The sequence below is a fragment of the Brachyhypopomus gauderio genome, chromosome 12, assembly GCF_052324685.1.
Source record: "Brachyhypopomus gauderio isolate BG-103 chromosome 12, BGAUD_0.2, whole genome shotgun sequence".
Classification (NCBI taxonomy): domain Eukaryota; kingdom Metazoa; phylum Chordata; class Actinopteri; order Gymnotiformes; family Hypopomidae; genus Brachyhypopomus; species Brachyhypopomus gauderio.
In genome coordinates this window covers 17,419,873-17,444,112 of record NC_135222.1, presented here as the reverse complement: position 1 = coordinate 17,444,112, position 24,240 = coordinate 17,419,873, and the positions used below count along the sequence as shown (strand labels likewise).

At 46.9% G+C, this 24,240-nt stretch overlaps 1 protein-coding gene across 8 annotated transcripts in view; it reads right to left on the bottom strand.

Annotated features, from left to right (window-relative positions):
* The window catches only part of nlgn1 (neuroligin 1), a 191,744-nt gene that overhangs the window by 99,267 nt on the left and 68,237 nt on the right, over window positions 1-24,240 (bottom strand). For 5 of the 8 annotated variants that reach the window (XM_077023400.1, XM_077023395.1, XM_077023398.1 and 2 more), the window contains 2 exons: window positions 5,091-5,150; window positions 1,492-1,644 (listed from right to left, as the gene is read on the bottom strand). In XM_077023400.1, coding sequence (XP_076879515.1) covers window positions 1,492-1,644; window positions 5,091-5,150 — 213 coding nt within the window. The remainder of the gene's footprint in view (window positions 1-1,491; window positions 1,645-5,090; window positions 5,151-24,240) is intronic. The other 3 variants (XM_077023402.1, XM_077023399.1, XM_077023401.1) reach the window with 1 other exon arrangement.

The window sequence follows — 24,240 nt, the reverse complement described above, 5'->3', positions numbered from 1 at the left end:
ATCGCAGGACATGTTCTGACCGCACTTGATCACAGGACACGCAAAAAGCTAAATATGAATCACAAAGGTATGAGAGCAGTTCAGTAGAGCTGCCGGGTCACTGGAACACGGGTGTGTGGAGTGATACCAGCCCTGGAGCACGGGTGTGTGGAGTGATATCAGCCCTGGAGCACGGGTGTGTGGAGTGATATCAGCGCTGGAGCACGGGTGTGTGGATTGATACCAGCGCTGGAGCACGGGTGTGTGGAGTGATACCAGCACAGGAGCACGGCTGTGTGGAGTGATACCAGCGCTGGAGCACGGGTGTGTGGAGTGATACCAGCGCTGGAGCACGGGTGTGTGGAGTGATACCAGCGCTGGAGCACGGGTGTGTGGAGTGATACCAGCCCTGGAGCACGGGTGTGTGGAGTGATACCAGCCCTGGAGCACGGGTGTGTGGAGTGATATCAGCCCTGGAGCACGGGTGTGTGGAGTGATATCAGCGCTGGAGCACGGGTGTGTGGAGTGATACCAGCGCTGGAGCACGGGTGTGTGGAGTGATACCAGAGCTGGAGCACGGGTGTGTGGAGTGATACCAGCGCAGGAGCACGGGTGTGTGGAATGATACCAGCAGAGGGACAAAATAGATCAAAAATATTTAGCAATTTCAACTGCCGTGTCCTATAAAACCACCTGTACCCAACACACGTAGAAGTAATTACTGTAATAAACAGATCAAAGGTCTTTGTTAGAAAGAACAGAAAGAACAAAAGCCTCAAGGGAAACAGGAATTGATCACATATTAGTTCACAGGTTTTTCAACAGGACTGAGAAATACAGCACATGCTGTGTATTTCCAGTCTCACTCCAATGGAGTTATTGTTACCATAGCCGTGCCCTTTACACTCAGCTTCCAGTGCAGGCAGCCGTGAGCCACGAGGCCCTAGTGAACCGCTTAGACAGGAACAAGCTGTGGAAGGTTACTGGGATGTTACACTTACCTGCACACTCATCCTGGGTGCTGGGGAAATCCTCTCATATCATCCACTTCAGCCACATGTCCTTACAACAGCAAAAACTGCATACTTGCCCCTATCTGGCCCAGACAGCCCAAAGCAGTAGCACGCAGATATAAATATAAAATTGAAGTAGTTCTATTTTACCTCCATTACTAATGATCACCTGCTCTGAAACTGAGCATAAGATATGGGCTTCTACAGTCTGATTATGAGGATGATGCTGAGATCACAGCGCCTGGCTGTTAGCTGTGCTACGAGCATCATTCCCTATCAGCCCAACAGGTCTGCTGCAAGCCTGCTCCACGTCTGCACAATCTGCTGCGATCTGAACATCCCTACATGTCACAGGACAATAAAGCGCGCAACATCGGTGAAAAGCTAACAGCAAAATATTCTTGCTTAAGAACAAACGCCACTTCTACACCACTTCAGCTCCACTCTAAGTCTGAAGTGCTCCGACTGTGAAGGAAGGAAACAAGATGTGGACACTTACCCAGAACCCCCAGCCTGTAGTTGAGGGTTATGACGATGACGTTGCCGTAACTGGCCAAGATGCTACCGTCAAAAATATTCCCTGTTCCCTCCATGTATGACCCGCCGTGAATGAAGACCATCACAGGCTTGGGACTCCCACTTTCACGGATGTCTGGAGAAAGAAGGAAGAAGAATTAAGTCACAAATCAGACCTGACTGCTCAAGATGTAATTAGCATTAAAGCTGCTGATTTTTTTGCTTCCAATTTGCTAAACTGGCTTTAATATTTAGTGGCCTAACTTGAGTTTTTTGATATTAGACACTTTATTTCCTAAGCAACATGTCTATTGTGTTCCTGGTGATGCTAGAAATTCACATTTTTTTCATGTATTTTATTCCTTCTCTGGTCCTTCCAGCAAGAAGTACTGGAAATGTTAACTAACCTTTAAATTCCTGCAGCAAGAATGGGTCTATACCCTTAGCATAACTTAGTGAACTGACCTCATCTGCTCCTTTGAAAAACCCTTCCTGGATTGTTCATTTTAGGCTGAAAGTTTAGAAAACATTGCAATTAGAATGCAAATGTTTTTTTTTTTTTCTAATTCAGATGGAGTTTGGATTAACCCTGCTTGAGCCAAAGAACCCAGTCTGGGTGAAGGTCTCAGTCCACGTGAGATGCCGTCATAAGAGTGAGGAAGGCTGTGTCCTTCATCTTCTACAGGCTGTGCGGTGAGGGTAGCAGCATCAAGATATGTGATCATTTATTGAAGTTTGGTGTTCAGGGACACACTTCAGCGAGGTCTCATAAAGTAAGAAACAAATGAAAAAAGCAATTATTTCCAAAATGTTTTCTCTGGGCGGGAACGCGTGGGGTTCTTGGTAATTCCCAGTCCGGGTTGGTTTGTTTGTTTGTTTTCAGTGGGGGGTTGGGGGGGAGGGTCTTTTGTTTTCCTTTCTTTGTCAAACAAATGCAGTGTGTGTGTGTGTGTGTGTGTGTGTGTGTGTGTGTGTGTGTGTGTGTGTGTGTGTGTGTGTGTGTGTGTGTGTGTGTGCGCGTGTGTGTGTGTGTGTATTCATGGCCTTCTGTCAGCTATGTAAATATCATCCATGATTTGTTATCATTTCCCCAGCAACATCTGTGTAAGCCACAGGTTAACCAGGTTTACTGCATATAGTGAATTATCATGTCATATAAGTGCACGTGAGCTGGAGAGCATGTGCTGTCCAACGCACGTGATGCACGTGAGCTGCTATATGGGACTAACAGTGGGCAGGGGCAGGCAGAGCGCATTAGGGGGAGCTTTTCCTGGTTTTCTTTTCTGAAGTTCATGTCCCAGATGTCACATCTCCCGTACACTTTGATGAATTAACTGAATGAGTGCCTATCAGCTGAATCCTAAAGAGTGTGGAGAGAGTTGAAGAGAAGAGAGACACACAGTGAGTTCAATGACAGCTAACACTTCCTCAAACCAACCACGGCTCTGCTGGACAGGTTCTCTCGCTAAGAGAATGAGGAAAAACTCCTTTGAAGTTATTCAAATTAAAATGAATGATGGTATTTTAGTCCCAATATGCAGTGGGACTAATTAGGAATGCAACGGCTGCAGTAACTTTAACCATATTATTAAGAACAGGGTAATACACTAATAATAAATGTAACAACGCCAATTATTACAGAGTAACGTTCTTAGAAACAAAGTGCCAACCAACTAGAACCAGTTTTATGCTACTGAGCAAATAGCACTGCACTACATGATATTATATGTCACAATGTAGTTACATGGTAACAACAGTGATTTACTGTACAGTGTCTCCTACAAATATGTGCAAAGAAAACTTTAAACACCCCAACCTCATCTCACCTCTCTCACTCTGACCTCAACTCACTCTGACCTCACTCTTACCTCACTCTGACCCTTTGTGCATTTGCTAATGTATGCTAATTCTCCAGAATGTGATGGACTGTCTGGAATAGTGGAGATTTGCTGAAGACACACGAGTCTGTGGTGATGAATTTCTCAGGCTGCTACTCAGTCTACAGTGTTTAGTCTTTACATCAGAGATAGTGGTGCTCTTCTTCCTGCAATGCCTGCTGGGAGATGGAACATTTTCGGTCCAACGTGACGCAAGCTCCCTGCGCTACTTCGGCCCATCAAAGCGGGACTTTTGAAGGCCGGGTTCTCCTTGTTCCAGCACAAATCCTTTTTAATTGAGCCATGAAGTCCGGTCCGGTCCCCTCCTAAAAGCTGTGTGCACTCTGCTCTCCAAAGTGTGGTGGGAAGCTCACCAAGCTCTCAGGAGGGCTCGCTGTGGTGAAGCAGCAAAGTTGTGACCTGCCACGGTAACGCACAGGTACTCAGTCATTAACGCCAGAATCAGGGCCTGCAACCTTCAGAGGTAAAAATGTAACTACCAAGATCCCAATGAGAACGAAACGAGACGCAGATGAGACAGGTCAGCACGAGTTTCCCGGAAGCATTGAGGTAGACAGACCAGGGCAACCAGGACATTGCATTTGCAGGCATAAACATGAGACAGCAAGAGTGCGTCCCACGAGGGTCGGTCATGCCACCGGACTAGCTCGTCCTCTCCGATGGCGAGGCGTCCTCTCCGATGGCGAGGCGTCCTCTACGATGGCGGGGCGTCCTCTCCGATAGCGAGGCGTCCTCTCCGATGGCGAGGCGTCCTCTCCGATGGCGGGGAAGATTACTTTGTGAGCTCTGGATTTTCAATACTGTTAATATGTGGCACTCACAGGGAATCTCATCATGTATTCATGTGGCTGTAATCTTTTGATGTGCAGATCAAAGGATTGATCTCTCTTTCCTGGTTTAACTGGCTATAAGTGCTGCTTATTTCACTTGATTATACAGAAGACAGTCGATGTTAAGTTTGTGTTCCATCATTTTACAAGACTTTTCTTCCTTCATAAATCTGCTTTAGAATTATTTACTGAATAATATTTGCATTTCAAATTTATTATTTGATCAGAACGTATATTAAACTTTCATATGTAGAGTAAGGACATATTGACAAATATTGGTAAGTGGGCAATAATTAATATATATAATGTTTTATTAATACTATATTAATATTTGAACAACACAATATAAAAATGAAACAAGATTGAAGCAATCTGAGATGGATCCCAGGATTCAGGGATTATCACAGATTCCAGGAACATACCATGTTGCATAGGAAATTCAAAGTAAATGTTTTTAACAAGTGCTAGATTATGATCTGATTTTTTAACTTTAGTGGATTTTCTACTACAGAGATTTTAGGTTAAAAAGTCATGCAAAAAAGGTGTTAAGAGTCGAGACTGGGGTTACTGGGATTACTGGGATTACTGGGTGCTTCACTTCTTAGGTGGGATGCAACATGTAAAAATGAAACTAAACAAAAAAAACAGTGTTCAAGCAAAAATCTATGGAAGGTTAGCAAGTATATGTCTGAAATGACAGGAGACGTGACATCAAGCAAAAAGGACAAAACACATCCATCAAAAAACTGAGGAAGAAAAAGAATCTTCACTCAAAAAAAAAGACAAGAACAAGAAAAAGAAAAAAAACTGGAGGATCCTTTTCATGCAAATCAGTTTGGCGTCAAAAAAAATACCTTCATCTTCTGCACCGTCATTATCACCTAAATCATCATTGTGTTTCTTTGTAAGAGGACCTAGGATCAAGAATGGAAAAAGTTGGGGCACACAGAGAAAACAAGAGCACACACGCCTTCAGACAAGCCTGTTCTGGGACGCAAGACAAAAATAAAGGAGTCAAATAGTGAAATAGAGAATCTAAGAAACCAAAGTGAAGACTGTTGCCTGGCCAAGAAGCCGGAGGGGGGAGAGGGGCTCAAGGAAATGTCTGTGTCTACGTAGCGTTAGTGTTATTTGGCACAAATTTGTTTGCTAGTTCTGATCCTCAGATTTCAGAAATTCGGAAATCTGTCAAATGACAACAAATATAATCTACATTTATTCCAAAAAATGTTTCTTTCAATATGCAGTTACAGTTTAGTAGTGTGTGAGCTGAGTAAGACAATATGTTTATCAGTTATCATAAATCTTTCCCTGATTTCATACATTTAATCTCTTCATAAACAAATAGTGCGAAACACATATGCATAAATCTTGAACATTTAGCACAGGAAGGACCACAATTGATGTTCACTTTTGTATGTGATTATTGCACTATTTAAGGGAGATAATTCAAATAATAAAATTTCATTAAAACAGGAAATGAACTCCGACAATTCAGGAACTCTCTTAACACAGTAGCGGTTCCCTGAGAACAGCCCCGGTGTTTGCAGTGTGTAACCAGCAAAGCAGTCACACACAGCGCCATCAGACAACCGCTTACTGTTCTGTGATAGGCAACACAAAGATCACAACAGCACACACACACACACACACACACACACACACACACACACACACACACACACACACACACACACACACCCACCTACACGCACACATGCACGCATGCAAAGGCACACACGCACCCACTCACAAGGTCACTTACAGGTAAGCACATGGAAAGCCCGGGTCATGCGAGGGCCGTCAACACATGCACACTAGTGGTGATGGGAGAAGAGAAGAAGGGAGGAAGCGGTCTGAGCCAAAGGGTCGTTAAAGGGTCAAAGGGTCAAAGGGTCATCCGTCCACACCATCACAGCACGGTGGGTCTGGACCATCCACTCTTAGGAAGGACAGGAGGAGTTGGGGTGGGGAGAGAGGAGGAAGTAACGTTGAGAGAGGGAGGGAGCGAGGGAGGGAGAGAGGGAGAGAGGGAGGGAGGAGAGGTGCCATGCACTGCCTGCGTCCACTTGATGTGACAACGATCTTTCTAGACAATCTTTCTTTTCTTTCTACATTAGTCCAGGGTGAAACTCCGCTCAAATTCCTTCAGACTGTGGGAAAACAACAGCAGGTCTTTTGAAAAAGGAGGAAAGCAAAATTATTTATTAATAATAAACTAAAAAGGTTATTGTCCAAATGTTCCTCTGTTGTGCGCCCAGCCGCCCTGAAACAGCACACGTAAGTGGGATAACAACACACACGTACGTACTTGACCTGCAAAAAAGAGAGAGAGAAGCCTTCCTGAAACAGAAGGACCTGTCAACACATTTTAACAAACCCTAAACACACCACAAACATCATCTGCACATCTACATACCATGTTTTGCAGTATTTTTACAGTAGCCGATATTGGTTTTGCCTCACAGACCTTTCTAACGCTGAACTCTGCACAGCTATTGGTCGAAACAGCTGTCAGTAAAGGCTTTCCCTCGGCTAGTCCAATCACACTATCTGTCTGGATGTGTTCTGTAATGGTGAATGGCTCCAGGTTCATCAGCGCTTCAACCAACATGTGCTACAGCCTCATCTCATCACACAAGAATTAAACCAAATTAAAGTGCTTTATCCATTTATCTTCATCACACACCAACCATTATTTCCCTCCAAAAACTGCCAGAATTAAATTAACAGCAAATTCCCACCAAACACCAAAGCCTCTCTGATTAAACAGGTAGGAGTAAAACAGGCCAGTTCACATAATACCATCAGTTATAATGGAAATGACCTCAGCATCCCTGACTGGCAGCCGCTGCCTCTGCAGCTTATAACAGGAAGAGATCTTTATCTGTGCATAATTGCTGTGAGAGCTGCCTTCATTATCTGGGGGGCAGGAATCTGTGGGTGAGCGACTCCTCACTGGCTAAAGAGAAGGGGAGGAAGAACGAAAACCACAGGGTGACACTGGCTGTGGCCTATTTGCCGGTCATCACTGAGGCCCCGCCTACTCGCCAGTCATCAATGAAGCCCCGCCTACTCGCCAATCACTGAGGCTGCGCCTATTTGCCAGTCATCACTGAGACCCCACCTCCTCGCCAGTCATCACTGTGGTCACGTATACTCGCTAGTCATCACTGAGGCTCCGCCTACTCACCGGTCATCACTGAGGCCCCGCCTACTTGCCGTTCATGACTGAGGCCCCGCCTAGTCGCCAGTCATCGCACTAATTTGTGAGGATGAAGACTTGGGAATTGCAAATGAGTGTGGGAAGTCTTACGCTTCCTTGTGAGAAGCTGTCAGAGTTGTCTGATTTGTCAGGTACGTGGCAGAAGAAAGAGCGACACCAGAATGGCAGAATTCTGGAAGCATGACAGAAACATTTGATCAAAAATAAACATTCAAGCTCCAGTATGCAGCAGCGGCAGGAAGGAGCTGTTGTGTTCTTGGAAGGAGCCGGAAGTGAGGGGAGGTGAGGGGAGGTGAGGAGAGGGAGGTGAGAGGAGGGAGGTGAGGGAGGTGAGGTGAGGGAGGTGAGGGAGGTGAGGCGAGGGAGGTGAGGGGAGGTGAGGGAGGGGAGGTGAGGGAGGTGAGGTGAGGGAGGTGAGGGGAGGGAGGTGAGGTGAGGGAGGTGAGGTGAGGGAGGTGAGGGAGGTGAGGTGAGGGAGGTGAGGGAGGTGAGGGAGGTGAGGGGAGGTGAGGGAGGTGAGGTGAGGGAGGTGAGGGGAGGGAGGTGAGGTGAGGGAGGTGAGGGAGGTGAGGCGAGGGAGGTGAGGGGAGGTGAGGGAGGTGAGGGGAGGTGAGGGAGGTGAGGTGAGGTGAGGGGAGGTGAGGGGAGGTGAGGGGAGGTGAGGTGAGGGAGGTGAGGTGAGGGAGGTGAGGTGAGGGAGGTAAGGGGAGGTGAGGTGAGGTAAGGAGAGGTGAGGGGAGGGAGTTCTAGGGAGGTGAGGGGCTTCACTGCAGCTTTGTCCTGTCTGAAGTGTCCTAGGGTTAGGGTTTAGGGGTTAGTTTGTGTCCACACTGGAACACAAGGGATCTGCAGCAGTACCCGGTAATGGCACTGGGTGATGGCGCCCGGTTTGTGAAGGACCCTTATGTGGGGCAAGGAAACACCCCCCCTTAATAGAAGGCAGGATGAAAGCATCGATCTAACACCATCAAAACTGCACACTACACTGTCCCTGCCTCTGTCATCATATCCACCCTGGACTGGAGTTTGTAATGACTCATGTGGTGTGTGTGGTGTCTGGTGTGTTTATACGCTCCCAGGCTGCTGTGTTGATCAGTGTCATGAGGTTTTTCTGTCTTTCCTGGTGTATTAAGTGTCATAGAGGAGAGAGTATCTAACCTCAAACCGATCAGGCGGATGAGTTTTGGTGTCGGGGGTCAGTACATACGGTCTGTTCATCACTCACTCACTCACATTTCTGACTCAGGGGGGTCGGACGGGTCTGGCGATTGGGGAATGGGGACAAAGGACATCAATGTCAGTGACCAAAAGAGAGGGACACTACCCAGTAACCACACCAGTCCCCTCTGCTCCTGCACCTTACCATTACACACCCCCCAGCCCTCCTCTGACCTCAGCGATTGGGTTCAGTGACTCCTTCCCACACACACACACACACACACACACACACACACACACACACACACACACACACACACACACACACACACACACACACACACTTCCTTTCTGGGGCACAGTCACAAGCCCTGGCATTTTCCTCCTCTGCTATTGATCAGAATGCCCCCACAGCTGATAAACCGCACCTTCATGCCTACAGCCCGTCTGGTCCAGCGTGAGGGCAGCCTTCACTATGGAACCCTGCTCTCCACCCGCCTGAAGTGGACACCCCACCAGGTCACTCATGTTTCAGAGGGAATCGATTTCAGATTGCGCCCATCGACAACCACAGTCATTCGTCAGAGGGCTAAGATCTCCAGTGGCACACACAGAGCACAGACGTTGAGCAGGATAAGCCCCACAACTAATGAGGACATGGCCATCATCTCCAGTCTCCAGACTACCATCTCCAGTCCGTACCTTCAGGGTATGTTTTAACATAGTTTAGTAACGCAGTCCAATACGTTGCCGTAAGTGATCTTAGGAGATCCAATGAGATGGAGCACAAACTTGGCCTGGGGTCCAGAAAGCACTCACCAACAGGGCATTGGGCCTGGTCTCCAGAAAGATCCATGTGTGTCCTACAACAGAACACACTCCAGCTGTGTGTGCTGAGCTAGTCTATTCAATACGAAGACTAAAGAAGACGTCCATCTTCCAACCAGACGACTACAGTAGAAGCCGTGGCTGGGACAGCGTCGATACTTCTTTAACCACGCTACGGTGAGCACTGGTGCTGATGGAGCTGTGCCCCGCCTGCGTATTAGGTGTGTTCTAATGACTCCGCAGAGTGGGTCAGCGTTCACCTGAATGCCCGGAGTCATCAGTGTCACTCACAGGAACACTAACAGTGGAAAAGCCAACAGTCCTCCGTGGCTAATGTAAACAGAACACGCACACGCACACGCACACACACACACACACACACACACACACACACACACACACACACACACACACACACACACACACACACACACACACACACACACAGAGGTTGTCTGCTCTCCCTGTAAAACATTGACATTCATTCCAGATACACTTACAGAACATACACCCACACAGGGCCACGTCCACAGACACATGCTAACACGTGCACATTCTGAGGTGTATACTCAGACGAGCACACTAGGGCATGTATACTCACACTAGGGCACGCATACTCACACTAGGGCATGTGTACCCACACTAGGGCATGTGTACCCACACTAGGGCATGTGTACCCACACTAGGGCATGTGTACTCACACTAGGGCATGTGTACTCACACTAGGGCACATATACCCACACTAGGGCACGTATTCCCACACTAGGGCACGTATTCCCACACTAGGGTACGTATACCCAGACTAGGACATGTATACTCACACTAGGGCACGTATACCCACACTAGGCCACGTATACCCACACTAGGGCACGTATACCCACACTAGGGCACGTATACCCACACTAGGGCACGTATACCCACACTAGGCATGCTCAGAGGTGTATACTCAGACGAGCACAGTAGGGGATGTATACTCACTTGGGCATGCTCGGAGGTGTATATTTAAAGGGGCACACTTGGGGACATGTATCCACATGGGCACCCTTGAGGACACATACCCTGCACTGGGCTACACAGCCAAGTTCTGAACGCTTCAGGCAAAGAAGAAGAGTGTAGCTAAGAGCCCCGGTGAGCTCACTACACACTGTACCCAGAGGGAGAGAGAAAGAGACAGAGGAAAAGAGCAAAAAGAAGAAAGAAAGAGGGACTAAGAGAGACAGAGAAAGAGAGAAAGAAAGAGACAGAGACATACAGAAACAGAGAAACATACCAGAGAACGAGAGAGAGAGACAGACAGAGAGAGAGGTGGAGACAGAAGAAGATGGAGACAGAGGGAGGTAGAGAGACAAAGAGAGGGAGCAGCACAGGCACAGATGGAGAGAGAGAGAGACAGAGATACAGAGAGAGTGTGTGTAAAGGAGAAGAGGAAACAGCTTCATGGGAAGATTTCCTGACATCTCTCGCATGGTGCTGCTTTTACCAGGTACTACGTTCTTTATCCACTTTGACAGAATCTGTTACTGAGACATTTATGAAGAAATACAGGAAAAGCTGGAAGTCTCCTGGAGGAATTAAATGTTATTTCCAGCACGCGCTGTCGAACAGAGCCGACGGCGTCTCCATCACGGGAGCGAAACCAAGCGGCCATCGGCCCTCCTCTCCTGCACCCTCTCAGAGTTTTACACGCCAGCATCATAGTGACAGTGATTTCACCACCCCTCTCTCACCCTCTCCCTCCCTCCCTCTCTCTCTCACCCCTTCCCTCTCTCCCTCCCTCGCCCTCTTTCTCCTTTGCTCTATCTCCCTCCCTCATTCTCTCTCAACCTGTCTCTCTCCCTCCCTTTCTCTCTCATACACACTTCCTCTATCACACACTCCTTTTCTCTCAAATGCTATCCCCTTTTCCCTTCCTCTCTCTCTCTCTCTCTCTCTCTCTCTCTTTCCCTCCCTCTCCCTCTACCCTCCCTCTCACTCCGTATCAAAAGCACACTCCTTTCTCTCCCACTAATTCTCAGGCTTGGCTGCGTGAATATTTTAGCGCGGCGCGCAAACGGAACCTCGTTGGCGTTCTTCCTCTAATGATGCGAGGGCCGTGGCGACCCGCTGTAATGGTGCGGCGATGGTAGGGAGGGACGCAGGGGGGCCTCACACACCCTCATAAATATTTGATCCAACCCAAAATGGCTGACATTCTGCACCTCTGAGGAAGGAAAAAGATATTGGGAGCTGTTGAAGGCGGATCTAAAAGGGCCGTCTGAAATATCAATCTGTGCAGCCAGAAGCACAGGTTATTTTCCAGGAAGAACCCCCACCGAGAGCCGAAGAGAACAGAGCAGAGAGCGAAATGTCACAGCAGCCAGAGATTGTGCACAGCTCACAGCTCATTAGAGAAAGACCGCAAGACTGGACTTAAAGGCAGCGGAGAGTCAGGAAGGGGGAGGGGATGGATTTGATTAAGAGCCATAAACAACACCACAGAGAGACCACACAACTCATTATGAATGTGAGGGAGACAGAGGGAGACAGAGGGAGACAGAGGGAGACAGTGGGAGACAGAGGGAGACAGTGGGAGACAGTGGGAGACAGAGGGAGACAGTGGGAGACAGAGGGAGACAGAGGGAGACAGAGGGAGACAGTGGGAGACAGTGGGAGACAGTGGGAGACAGAGGGAGACAGAGGGAGACAGAGGGAGACAGAGGGAGACAGAGGGAGACAGTGGGAGGGGCGTCTGGAGCAAGTGTGCTGGTATTGTGCCCACATGCTCTGTCCTGCCCTCGTCCTTTCCATTTAGCTCTCTGTGGATGAACTCTGAACCCACAGACACCACATTCATTCATTGACTCGTGTGTGTGTGTGTGTGTGTGTGTGTGTGTGTGTGTGTGTGTGTGTGTGTGTGTGTGTGTGTGTGTGTGTGTGTGTGTGTGTGTGTGTGTGTGTGTGTGTGTGTGTGTGTGTAATGAGATACAGCAGCACCACAAGACTGCAATGAATTTTCTCCTAACTGACAGTAGATTTTAATCAATAGTTCAAAGTATAGTTCAAAGTACAGAATATTTCCAGAACTCCAGTTCCTCTGAACCTTCACGACATCTTCACACAACTGAACCTTCACAACATCTTCTCACCACTGAACCTTCACAACATCTTCTCACCACTGAACCTTCACGACATCTTCACACCACTGAACCTTCAGGACAACATCACACCACTGAACCTTCACGACATCTTCACACCACTGAACCTTCACAACAACATCTCACCACTGAACCTTCACGACATCTTCACACAACTGAACCTTCACGACATCTTCACACCACTGAACCTTCACGACATCTTCATGTCATTGAAGCCCTCGAAAAGTGAATTAACACCACAGGTGAGATTGAGTAATTTGTTAAAATGATATCCAGGGAGGTCCATTGACACAAACATGCAACCTTTAAGAAAAAAAACATCATCAATGAGTCCTAGAGATGACTCTAAAATTAGACTGAAGATCTTGTGTAGTCTTTCACTCTGTGAAGAATGTGTACTGAAGAACCCTTCATTACATTCAGACGTTTTTATGAAGGTTCTACCAAACATTCCTGTCAGAAGCAGATACATATTTTTGTTAATTTATCTTTGCAGACAAACTATGTACAGAATGTGTGTGCACAGAAACGTGTCCACAAGATTTCACTGTCAGATACCACAGTCAGAGAGAGAAAATTAATCCAGATATCATGGTCAAATAGATAATCTCAGTCCAAATATAGTCAGATAATCTTGATCCAGATATAGTCACATAATCTCAATTCAGATATCATCGCCAAATAATCTCAGTACAGGATATCCTATTTAGAGAGAGAATATCAACCCAGATCACAGTCAGAGAGGGAATCTCAACCCATATATCATAGAGTCAAATATATAATCTTAATACATGTATCAGTCAGTTAGATTATCTAAATCTAGATATCAGTCAGACCATTTTAATCCTGCCAACATAGTCAGTTAGAGAATCTCAATCACTACAGTAGATTCAACATTTCTATGAAGCTGTTAAAGTGGATAAAGATGAGGGTACAGAGTACAGGCTGAAGATTTTAATACGGGTCGGCAGGAATTCGTTTGGCATCTAACTTGCTGGTACAAACTGCGTGCTTAGACTCTGAGAAAAGAGCACGAGGTACGGTGATGTCGTGACTAGAGCGTGAGCCTGTGGAGATATCAGCCATCTCCTCTCTCTCCACCTGCTCTGTGGGGCTTTACCCACCGTAATGTACATCCCAGCCCTTCTGCAGCTGCTGATACTGGTCTCAAAGCAAGGGAGGGAAGAACTAGTGAAAGAGAGAGAGATAACAATAGTGAAAATAGTGAGAAGGAGAGAGAGAGGGAGAGAGAAAGAGAGGGGGATTCATAAGAAAGCTTGCAAATGGAAGCGCTAACTGCTTTGGCACATGCAAAACATATTATAAGCTCTATTCAGCAACATCACCTACAAAAATAAAGGTCCCGTTAAAACTCAGGACTGGGGTAAAAACAGGGCCTGGTTTCCGAAAGGCTTTGGAACACAAAGCCCATCATTACATGGTAGAGTGAGAATAATACTGAATGCTCTCATTTATAATCATCTTAACAGTACAATGCTTTAACAAAATGGGGCTGAGATTTGTTAACACAGTGTCATGCAAGGTCAATAATACAAGGAGAAAACAAGGAGATAAACAAACAAATAAAAGGGAGACGGCTCTGGCCAGACGCTAGCGCCTCCTGACGGGAGCTGGTGGGAGAGCAGGCGTCCATCACAGAGCCAGATGGGGAAAGTGGCAGCTGAGCTGGTGAACGCACGCCTGTGGTGGAGGACGTTCCCTTCTACACCCACCTGACAAACACACGGCACTGCTGCTGCTCCACCCAAACACCCTACACCATCATCACTCCACCCACACACCCTACACCATCATCACTCCACCCACACACCCTACACCACCACACTCCACCCACACACCCTACACCACCACACTCCACCCACACACCCTACACCATCATCACTCCACCCACACACCCTACACCATCATCACTCCACCCACACACCCTACACCATCATCACTCCACCCACACACCCTACACCACCACACTCCACCCACACACCCTACACCACCACACTCCACCCACACACCCTACACCATCATCACTCTACCCACACACCCTACACCATCATCACTCCACCCACACACCCTACACCATCATCACTCCACCCACACACCCTACACCACCACCACTCCACCCACACACCCTACACCATCATCATCACTCCACCCACACACTCTACACCATCATCACTCCACCCACACACCCTACACCATCATCACTCCACCCACACACCCTACACCACCACCACTCCACCCACACACCCTACACCACCACACTCCACCCACACACCCTACACCATCATCACTCCACCCACACACTCTACACCATCATCACTCCACCCACACACCCTACACCATCATCACTCCACCCACACACTCTACACCATCATCACTCCACCCACACACCCTACACCATCATCACTCCACCCACACACCCTACACCACTACCACTCCACCCACACACCCTACACCATCATCACTCCACCCACACACCCTACACCACTACCACTCCACCCACACACTGTCTGATGGCAAGCCACTAATAGCACATTAGATTATATTTACTTTTGTGTAACCACATCTGCGCTGTCACAGAGTGAAAACAGACACAAAAATGGGATTCATTTCCCTTAATCAGATGCAGAATGATAAAACAGAAGTGTATGGTGTGTTGTTCATGTGATGCTCTGAAGGCCATGATGACATGAAGTCTACTCGCGAAAGCCTTGACTGGCAAAACTGTGTAGTCAGGAGTCCTGCTTCCTGCTTAACCTACAATTAATGCTTCATTTAATTAACTTTCATATTCAAGACAGTGATATTGCAGTATTATTTATTCAATAGCCTTAGTTGATTTAATCATATTATATTAATAATTTCAAATTATAATAGACTTTGAAGAGCACTGTACAACAGCGACACTCCTCTGCCATCCATGACACATTAAGTTTTATTTGAAAAACATGAAATAGATGATATCCATTCATCATAAAACATTCTTAGCTCTGGAGAACACTAAACTAACTATTCATGACTGGCTCCACAACTCGCAAATGTGCTTTATGACTAATAGAAACTTTCCAATGTTAGAACACAGCGAATACTCAAAACTGAAAATCAAATCAAAACTAAATCTGTAACACAAATGGTTCTTCCAAGAGGCCAGTTTGTGTTCTAGCAGATTCAGAACAGCTTAGCAAAAACCCAACAATCGCCATGGTAACCATGCAGAGGACGGAGATAATACTGTTGTTTTTACTGTACTTACCAGCAGTGACAGAGAACCAAAACAATGTCTACCAGGTACAAGGTGAACACACACTCTCATGGTACCAGGTGAACACACTCTCATGGTACCAGGTGAACACACACTCTCATGGTACCAGGTGAACACACTCTCATGGTACCAGGTGAACACACACTCTCATGGTACCAGGTGAACACACTCTCATGGTACCAGGTGAACACACACTCTCATGGTACCAGGTGAACACACACTATCATGGTACCAGGTGAACACACTCTCATGGTACCAGGTGAACACACACTCTCATGGTACCAGGTGAACACACACTATCATGGTACCAGGTGAACACACTCTCATGGTACCAGGAGAACACACACTCTCATGGTACCAGGTGAACACACACTATCATGGTACCAGGTGAACACACTCATGGTACCAGGTGAACACATACTCTCATGGTACCAGGTGAACACACTCATGGTACCAGGTGAACACACTCATGGTACCAGGTGAACACACACTCTCATGGTACCAGGTGAACACACACTCTCATGGTACCAGGTGAACACACACTATCATGGTACCAGGTGAACACACACTCTCATGGTACCAGGTGAACACACTCATGGTACCAGGTGAACACACGGTCATGGTACCAGGTGAGCCCTGAGCTGTGTCCACAAGGTTGGGCAAAATATGAACTGTTCAGAAAGGCTTTGGCATCTGCAGACAGCAGAACAGGCTAATTTGCCACTGTATTATATTTCCCCATCATTTCAATTTCAAAGTGCGGCATTAGCAAGCCGCAGGGATGAAAGCGTGTGCAGGGTGTCTGGGGGACGCGGAGTGCTCAGTCGCCGAGAACCGCCATCAACATCCTTCACAAGCCCCACGTCTCCAACAGCATATCCACACAATTAAACAGTGTCTCTCCCTACAAAGTGAACTCAAACACTGCCAGCATCACCCCCCCTTCCCCCACACACACACACACACACACACACACACTCACACACTCACACACAGACCCAGGGGTACCTTTGAAATGGGCCAACAAATTACAGACTTTGGTTATAATCAATATTTCATGTCCCAATATTTCATCCGATCTTTTACGCTCCAAGGATTCACTCAAATGTATGGGCAGCTGATATGTTTGCTGTGAAAAAACATGTTTTATCTACTTTGTCTTCCTTTTGTGTGATAACACAGGTAGACTGGTCTGTCCTGCAGAGTAATGATCAATCATCATAGCGCAACTGTTATTTCATGTGGTAAAGTGATCAGATTTGATAACAGAATGCATTCACAACATCTTTGATAGCTTGGCAGAAAATGCTATTTGCCAGTGTCCTGAGTTTAATATAAGCCTGTCCAGGAGAGAGATCCCTGTCTAAGTTCAATCCCGTCATTCTGGAGCAAAGAGGATAAGATGTCCTTGGACTCAGACAGACGTACTTTTCCCCAAATGTCTAGTGCACTAGTTTGCCCGTGCAGACCTGGCCCAGCTCACATTATCGTCTTCTGCTGGAGGGGAGAAGGGAGCAATGTCTCAGCCCCTTCAAAGACACTCACATCATTCTCTTCAGAAAAAAGCAATACTGGTTTCATTAAAAATTCATGGTGATTTTGGTTTGCCTCTCACAAAATATATTTTTCTTTCCTCTAAAACAATCTCCACCACCTCAGAATCCTTCACCTGACAAGACCCAGATAACCGACAGAAGACCTAACAAGACTAACACGGGTTTCGTAACCGTCACTGACTTCATTTTGAAGCCTCCGTCAGCTGAACTCACCTTTCCATACTCATCAGTGGCCTTGCAAACACCTCCTCAACCCCTCCATCATTTAGGGTAAAGCTGTACTTTTAAGACAGCAAGGAGAACAGCAAAAATATCCACTTTATTAAGTCCATTGCATGAACACCGAGCATTTCATCAGTTATAGACTTTCTGTGGTTCAGCAGAATCGGACCGAGGAGCAGTGAGCACAGCTTGATCAATGAGCACACATCCTTGGATCTTTCGATGGAATCACCAGCCAGCTCTTGCTAATTGATCTGTCCTCTCGCGGTGTTAACGAGCACCTCGCTGCACCGCATGACGCATCCGCTACTGCTCATTTGCTGGCTTGCTTTGCTGGCTCGTTACTTACAAAACATGCAAAATGACTGAGACAAATTAAAAGCAAGTCGGACAGGGCCAAAATCGCTGCGCTTCAGTGAAACTCCAGGAGAACCCAATACGCAAATCAATAATGGAGATCACATCACTACCTCCAGTCACGAGGAGATGCGTAGTGGCTTGTTTGAAAAGAGAACTGCCATTAGGCCTATATGAAAATTATACAAATATACCATCATAGCAGCGTAGGTTACTAGCGTAGGTTGTTAGCGTAAGTAACTAGTGTAGATTACTAGCATAGGTTGTTAGCGTAGGTTACTAGCGTAGGTAACTAGCGTAGGTTACTAGCGTAGGTTACTAGCATAGGTTGTTAGCGTAGGTTGCTAGCGTAGGTTACTAGTGTAGGTTGTTAGCGTAGGTTATAGTTGACAGTAGGCCAGTTCTCCATAAGCATCGGGCGCTGTGCTTGGATGTGAAAGACGAGTGTTTCAACACCTCCAGGCTCAGCTGTGAGCACCATCACTTAGGAAACCAAAGGTAAATTACATACATCAGAAAACCCGGACCCAGATGCACCACCCAACCGACCTTCCCAGAATGCCATCAACTCAGACGCCAGGTGTCGGAGATGAAAACAAGCAAGGGTCACACCACATGAATGACATTTCGACACCGTGAGTCACACCGCTCCCTATAGGCCTGCACTACAGTTAGAGCATTTACATCATACACCCTGTGATTCTCTAAGGAAATTACACTGGATCCATACTGTGGGAATTTAAAACAGCTGGAATCAAGACTAGCACTTAACAATTTTACACATACAGTAAACAATTTGATATAAGATGCATGTACGCACACTATAATTTCTATAACATTTGTCGATTGGGCGATTTGAGTTGTAAGCGAGTCGAGTTCTCATATTTCAGTGTCCTACAATACACACGGCAATTGTAACGTTTAGTGTGCTGTAGGGAGATCAGACAGACACACAGGGACATACTGCACCATGAATCAGACCTGTGACGCAGACAGGAGACCTCGCTTTGATCTGATCCGGTCCTCAGACCTACACACACGGTGGCAGATATAACACTGACACTGATCCGGCTACCCGGTCCAAATTCCTTCTGGTGTTTGCTTCTAACTGTATAAATATGTACTGGGTCCACACCGGTTCTGGTGCTGTCTGTGGGCTGATGGATAAACATCCCTGGTACAGACAGAGAGGAGAGTGGGAAAGAGAGAGTGAGAACAGGGCTTGGAGTGAGTGATGGAACCAGTAAATCTACATTAATGAACTGATATTATAATGAAACCAGTGAGAAAAAGACAGTGAGGGTTAAAGCAGACAAGCATACAGGTGAATGACGGGCAGATCGCACATTGTGAAAATACCAGCGCAAGCAAGACTCTCTGACAGTCGTCCATTAGGGGGCGCTGCAGTCCGGGCAGGACTTTTGGCTTGAGTGAACGACCACATATTGCTAACCCATGGAAAGGCAATGAACTAGTAAATTAGTCTCAGAAAGCTTTAATTAGTATCAAAGTATGCCAAAGTGAAGTCTATCCATTTATCTGCTCAAACCCCCCCCCCCCCCCCCCCCCAATCCTTTTTCTTTTTGATGAGTTGAAAAGTGCGGGCCAATAAAAGACAAAAGGAAAATGGATATAGATTTTCTCACTCAAGTGGCCGACAGGGATGATTAAGTAGTTCATCACGCAAAAATATAGAATTCTTCCCACGGAGGGATCGACTTGTCCTATAGATACATTAAAAAGCTGGCAGAAAATCGTTGAGCATACCGCCGGCTATAGATTGTGTGGAGGACGTCGACCAATTGATCATCACTTGTGCTTGTGGCACTGTTGTGGTCCTCAGAATTCAACAGAACACCCAGAGGCTGTGAAAGCACTATGCAAAACCCCACTCCTCTCACTCTCCTCTCACTCTCCTCTCACTCTCCTCTCACTCTACTTGACTCGTTCATTCACAAGGCGTTGCTGACTTTCATATCAAACTTCAAACATGTCCAGAAAGTAACCGGACAGTGAGACTTGTGTTGGATCTATAGGCTATCGCACAGCATCGGAGTTGAATCCACTGGCCTTGTGCAGGATGACCGAATGACCAGACCGCATCAGACCAGACGGCATCAGATTCAGTAAACGCTCGCACCACACCCGCCGGCCTCCATTTACTCTACGCTGCACTTTTTACGTAGCCTAGCGGCAACGGCAGAACATCCTGTTCATGAATTAATGAATAAAGTTACAATTATATTCAGCCTCTCTCACAACCCCAGGTGTGATGGTATTATTTTCAGTGTTAATAGTGTGGCCACCATATTCATCCCATCCATCTGTTCTTGTTCATTGACTAATGTTTAAAGATCCTGAATGTTTAAAGAATGCAGGACTTCAGTAGTTCCTGACACATCTGCACTTTTCGGTGCTCCAGTAAAATGCTAAACAAGTTATCCACCCATACAACCTCTCCGTGAAGTCAGAGGCAGCCAATATGTTGCAATTACCTGCCTAAAATCCATTTTCTTTAATTTATCCTACAAGATCCTCTTGGGGTTGACATTTGATGCCAGGACTTGAAAAAATATTATTAACTAAAAAGAAAGTGGAATAATCCACAATTATGCAAAACAAAAAAAAAATCATGAAGTTATCTAACTTTACTGTTTAGACCATTCGTACGATGGTCTAGCCAAAAAAGTCAAGCGGTAATTACTGGTTCTTATAGCATATTAATCTTATTGTGCTGCACTGTCATCGCATGACTAAAGCATCTTTCTAGAACTGTCATTACACTGCTGTCATGTCAGAAAGGATTCAACACTCTGATATATTGTGCAGAAACACCAAGATTTTTTTCTGCTTGACCGATGAAACACTAACTTGTCTGTCAAACCATGTTCTTACATTTAGCAGACACATTTTTCCCCAAAGCGACTTACACTTATGACTAAATACAGTTCAGGTAACTGAGGGTTGGGGATCTTGCATTAGCACAACAGGGGCAACAGGGCAGTTGTGAGGATTGAACTGGCAACCTAGTCTGCTATCTTAACCACTGAGCTACTAATGCCCCATGCCACATGAACCTGGCCCCTCCCAATAAGATCCTGGCATTAGTGTGCACACCTGCAGGGGTGGTCAGAACGAAGCATGTGTCCTGGTGAGTCACAGAGACAGCGCCGACACACAGGATGGCCACAGACCTCACGGCCACAGACCTGACGATGTCTGCCTCATCTCACTCGATTCATTGAGGCAGTGAGGACAGAACGTGCCTGGATGGATCCAGACCTGCTGCAAGTGAGTCTGACACGTTCCATCCACAACAGGTATTAAACACTCATTACTTTATACATCCCAGCCAGAGAGGCAGGTGAACTCAGAGTTACCATGGCAGCAAGCTGCTCCTGCCCACTCAGTCCAGGGCTTTTTGACTATGTTAATGTACTCCATCGCAGAACAGCAGGAACGGTGTGGAATGTGTGAGTCCGCCCTGTTCAATATGTGTGTGTGCGTGTGTGTGCGTGTGTGTGCGTGTGGTGTTTGTCAGATCGTGCAACCATCAACATCTTTAGACAAAATGTTTTTGCTTCTTTATGCAAATTTGTTTGTTTCAAAACAGAGTGGGAAAAAAGATGCAGGTAGGAGAGACACACTGGTGGACAATGGGAATGACAAAAGACAGACAGGAGGAGGAGGAAGAGATAGAGGGAGAGAGTGAGGGAGAGGGAGAAGTGATGAACAGAACAAGGAAGAGATATAGAGGGACAGAGGACAACAGGAAGCCATAGAGACACTGCAGGTGTCTTTCCCCCCAGGGCTGCTTGCTAGCAGCTGATTGTGTGAGAGAATGTGATGTTGGGACAGCACTAGTTCTGGACATCACTAGTTCTGGACATCACTAGTTCTGGACATGACTGGTTCAGGACATCACTAGTTCTGGACAGGCTGGGGCGGTGGAGTATAACTCTCTCCTGGCCTGACAGAGCAGCTCCTTCAGGCCAGACAGCAGGAGCCCAAGCCAGCAATGATCCTGTGTAGAGTAATAATATCCCTGCATGCTCACTCAGGCACACAGCTACACATCCTTACAGAAGCATCACTCTGCGGTTACTGCAGGCTGCATGCCTCTGTACAGCACACAGTTCCTTTCTGTTCAATGATATATTTCACACACTTAAAAAAGCTCAGCAACGATGTTCCCACCCTACACACACTCAAATAAACAGATACTTTTGAGGTTTTTTTTACACATCATACGGATATCTGCAGACGGATCTGTTCTTTCTGCTCACAGAAGTAGGAAGCGTCTCCCTAAATGCTTTCAGAGGTCAGACAAGCAGAGAATCATTCAGCATTCTCACAACCTTCTTTGTTTTAACAGTTTAACCGTGTGACATCAAGGGTCTCTGGATTACAGGATAAACATTTTCGCCTTTCCCATAGAGACAGCCGATTTATTTCCTCTGAAATTCCCCAATTAAGTAGGCTGGGGGAACCTTGGCGGAGAGCACACTCGCTGCCCGGGCCTTGCCTCACGCTGACCTGCCCGCTAATCACACACCTCTTCCTCCGGGTGCCGTCCCATCGGATTTGGGGGATGGTGTCGAGCATTTTCAACGTTTACATTTGAGAGCAGCCGCGCTGTGGCTGGAGATGCTGAGACTGTGTGCTGAAGCCAAAGGACGAAACATCCAGTTCTTTCTGTGGCTGTGCCAGACGCCTTGTTTGCTGTTATGGAAACAACGAGATGCTGGAAGTTGCCAAACTCTACACACCAACGGGGGAGGCGTCAGACCCGCCCCGACACCGCCTGGCTGGCACGACCCTAGCCGTCAGTGAGCAGCTCTGCTGAACGGGACGTGTTCCAGTGGAATTCTCCAGAACTCTCCAGAAGTGTCCACGGCACTCATAATAAGACTCATAGGACTCATAATTAAGATCAGATATGTGCAAAACAGAAAGAAGCAGACCGTCAGAGAGAAATGGAAAGAAAATGAAAAAGTCGGCTAAGGAATTGGAGTGCCAATTTTTGCATCCAAAAGGTTTCCGCCACATCTTATTCCTGCAATCCCCTCACGAGCAGCACGGAAGATGAGAGATTTCATCTCCGAATGAGCCTGAGACTCCCATTAAAGGCTAATCTCCTCCTGCCCACACCCCTCAAAGCACGTCTTCCAGCCACTCTGGGCCAGAGAAGGAACACTCACACCCAGGATGAATTGCAGCACACAGCAAGAGCAATTCAAAGTTTAATAAGAAGTACACTGAGGTCTCATCTACACTATTAAACATTATAAATGAGTACCGAGTGCCATGTGGCTTGCAAATTGGGCCTTAGCCATCTGAACTGGAAGTGTCTGATCAAGCAAATTATGAAAATTGTAATTCAGTTAATGTAATTCCAACACAATCCCTATGCAGAGAAGTTGTTCCAGCAGCTTGTTTAAAAGTAAAATGATGGACTACCATATAGTGTTTCAGCCAAGATCAGCCAAGGCCTCAGTGGGACCTCACCAAGCATTTAAACCATGTCTAAAAATTACTTACAGGCAACAGATACGTTCACAGGCTTGGGCGTAAAACATTCTTTCCTTTACATTATTGTCCTTTTCCGTTCTCACATGGAATTGGTCTGATGATCTAATCAGAGAGGTTTCCAGGCCTGGTGGGGTCCTGTCCTGTTCGGCGAGTGAAGGTTTGAAGGTGGGAGATTGGAACAGTGAGCAGACTGGTCTGAGGGCCACGTTCAGAGGTGGTGATGAGGTAATGAAAGAGGACAGGGGGTGAGTTCCTGCACTCTGCACTATCAGGTGTTCCATTGACACCCTGGAGACCACTGCATGCATTTAAACCTTTGCCACGAGGTCCAGACTCACTTGAGCACTGTTGCTATAGTAACGCTATGCCAGTTCCAACTGTCATGACGCTGTAGCATGCCATGTGAGTGTAGGAAGTCACCCTGCATCCTCACCTAGCCCAGCCCACCATAGCCCCACCCCTAACGTCAACCAGCCCACCATAGCCCCACCCCAATGCCTATCACCCCACCCCTCTGCTCCACCCCCATCCCACCACCATTCCACCCCAACCCTACCAGTACTCCCCCAACCCCACTCCACTCTAACCACCCTAACCTCCAAACACCACCCACACCCCAACCCTACAACCACCCCACGTACCCAGCCCCAGACCACCCTAACCCCACACCCCAGACCCAACCACCACCCCATACCCCAACCACGCACCACC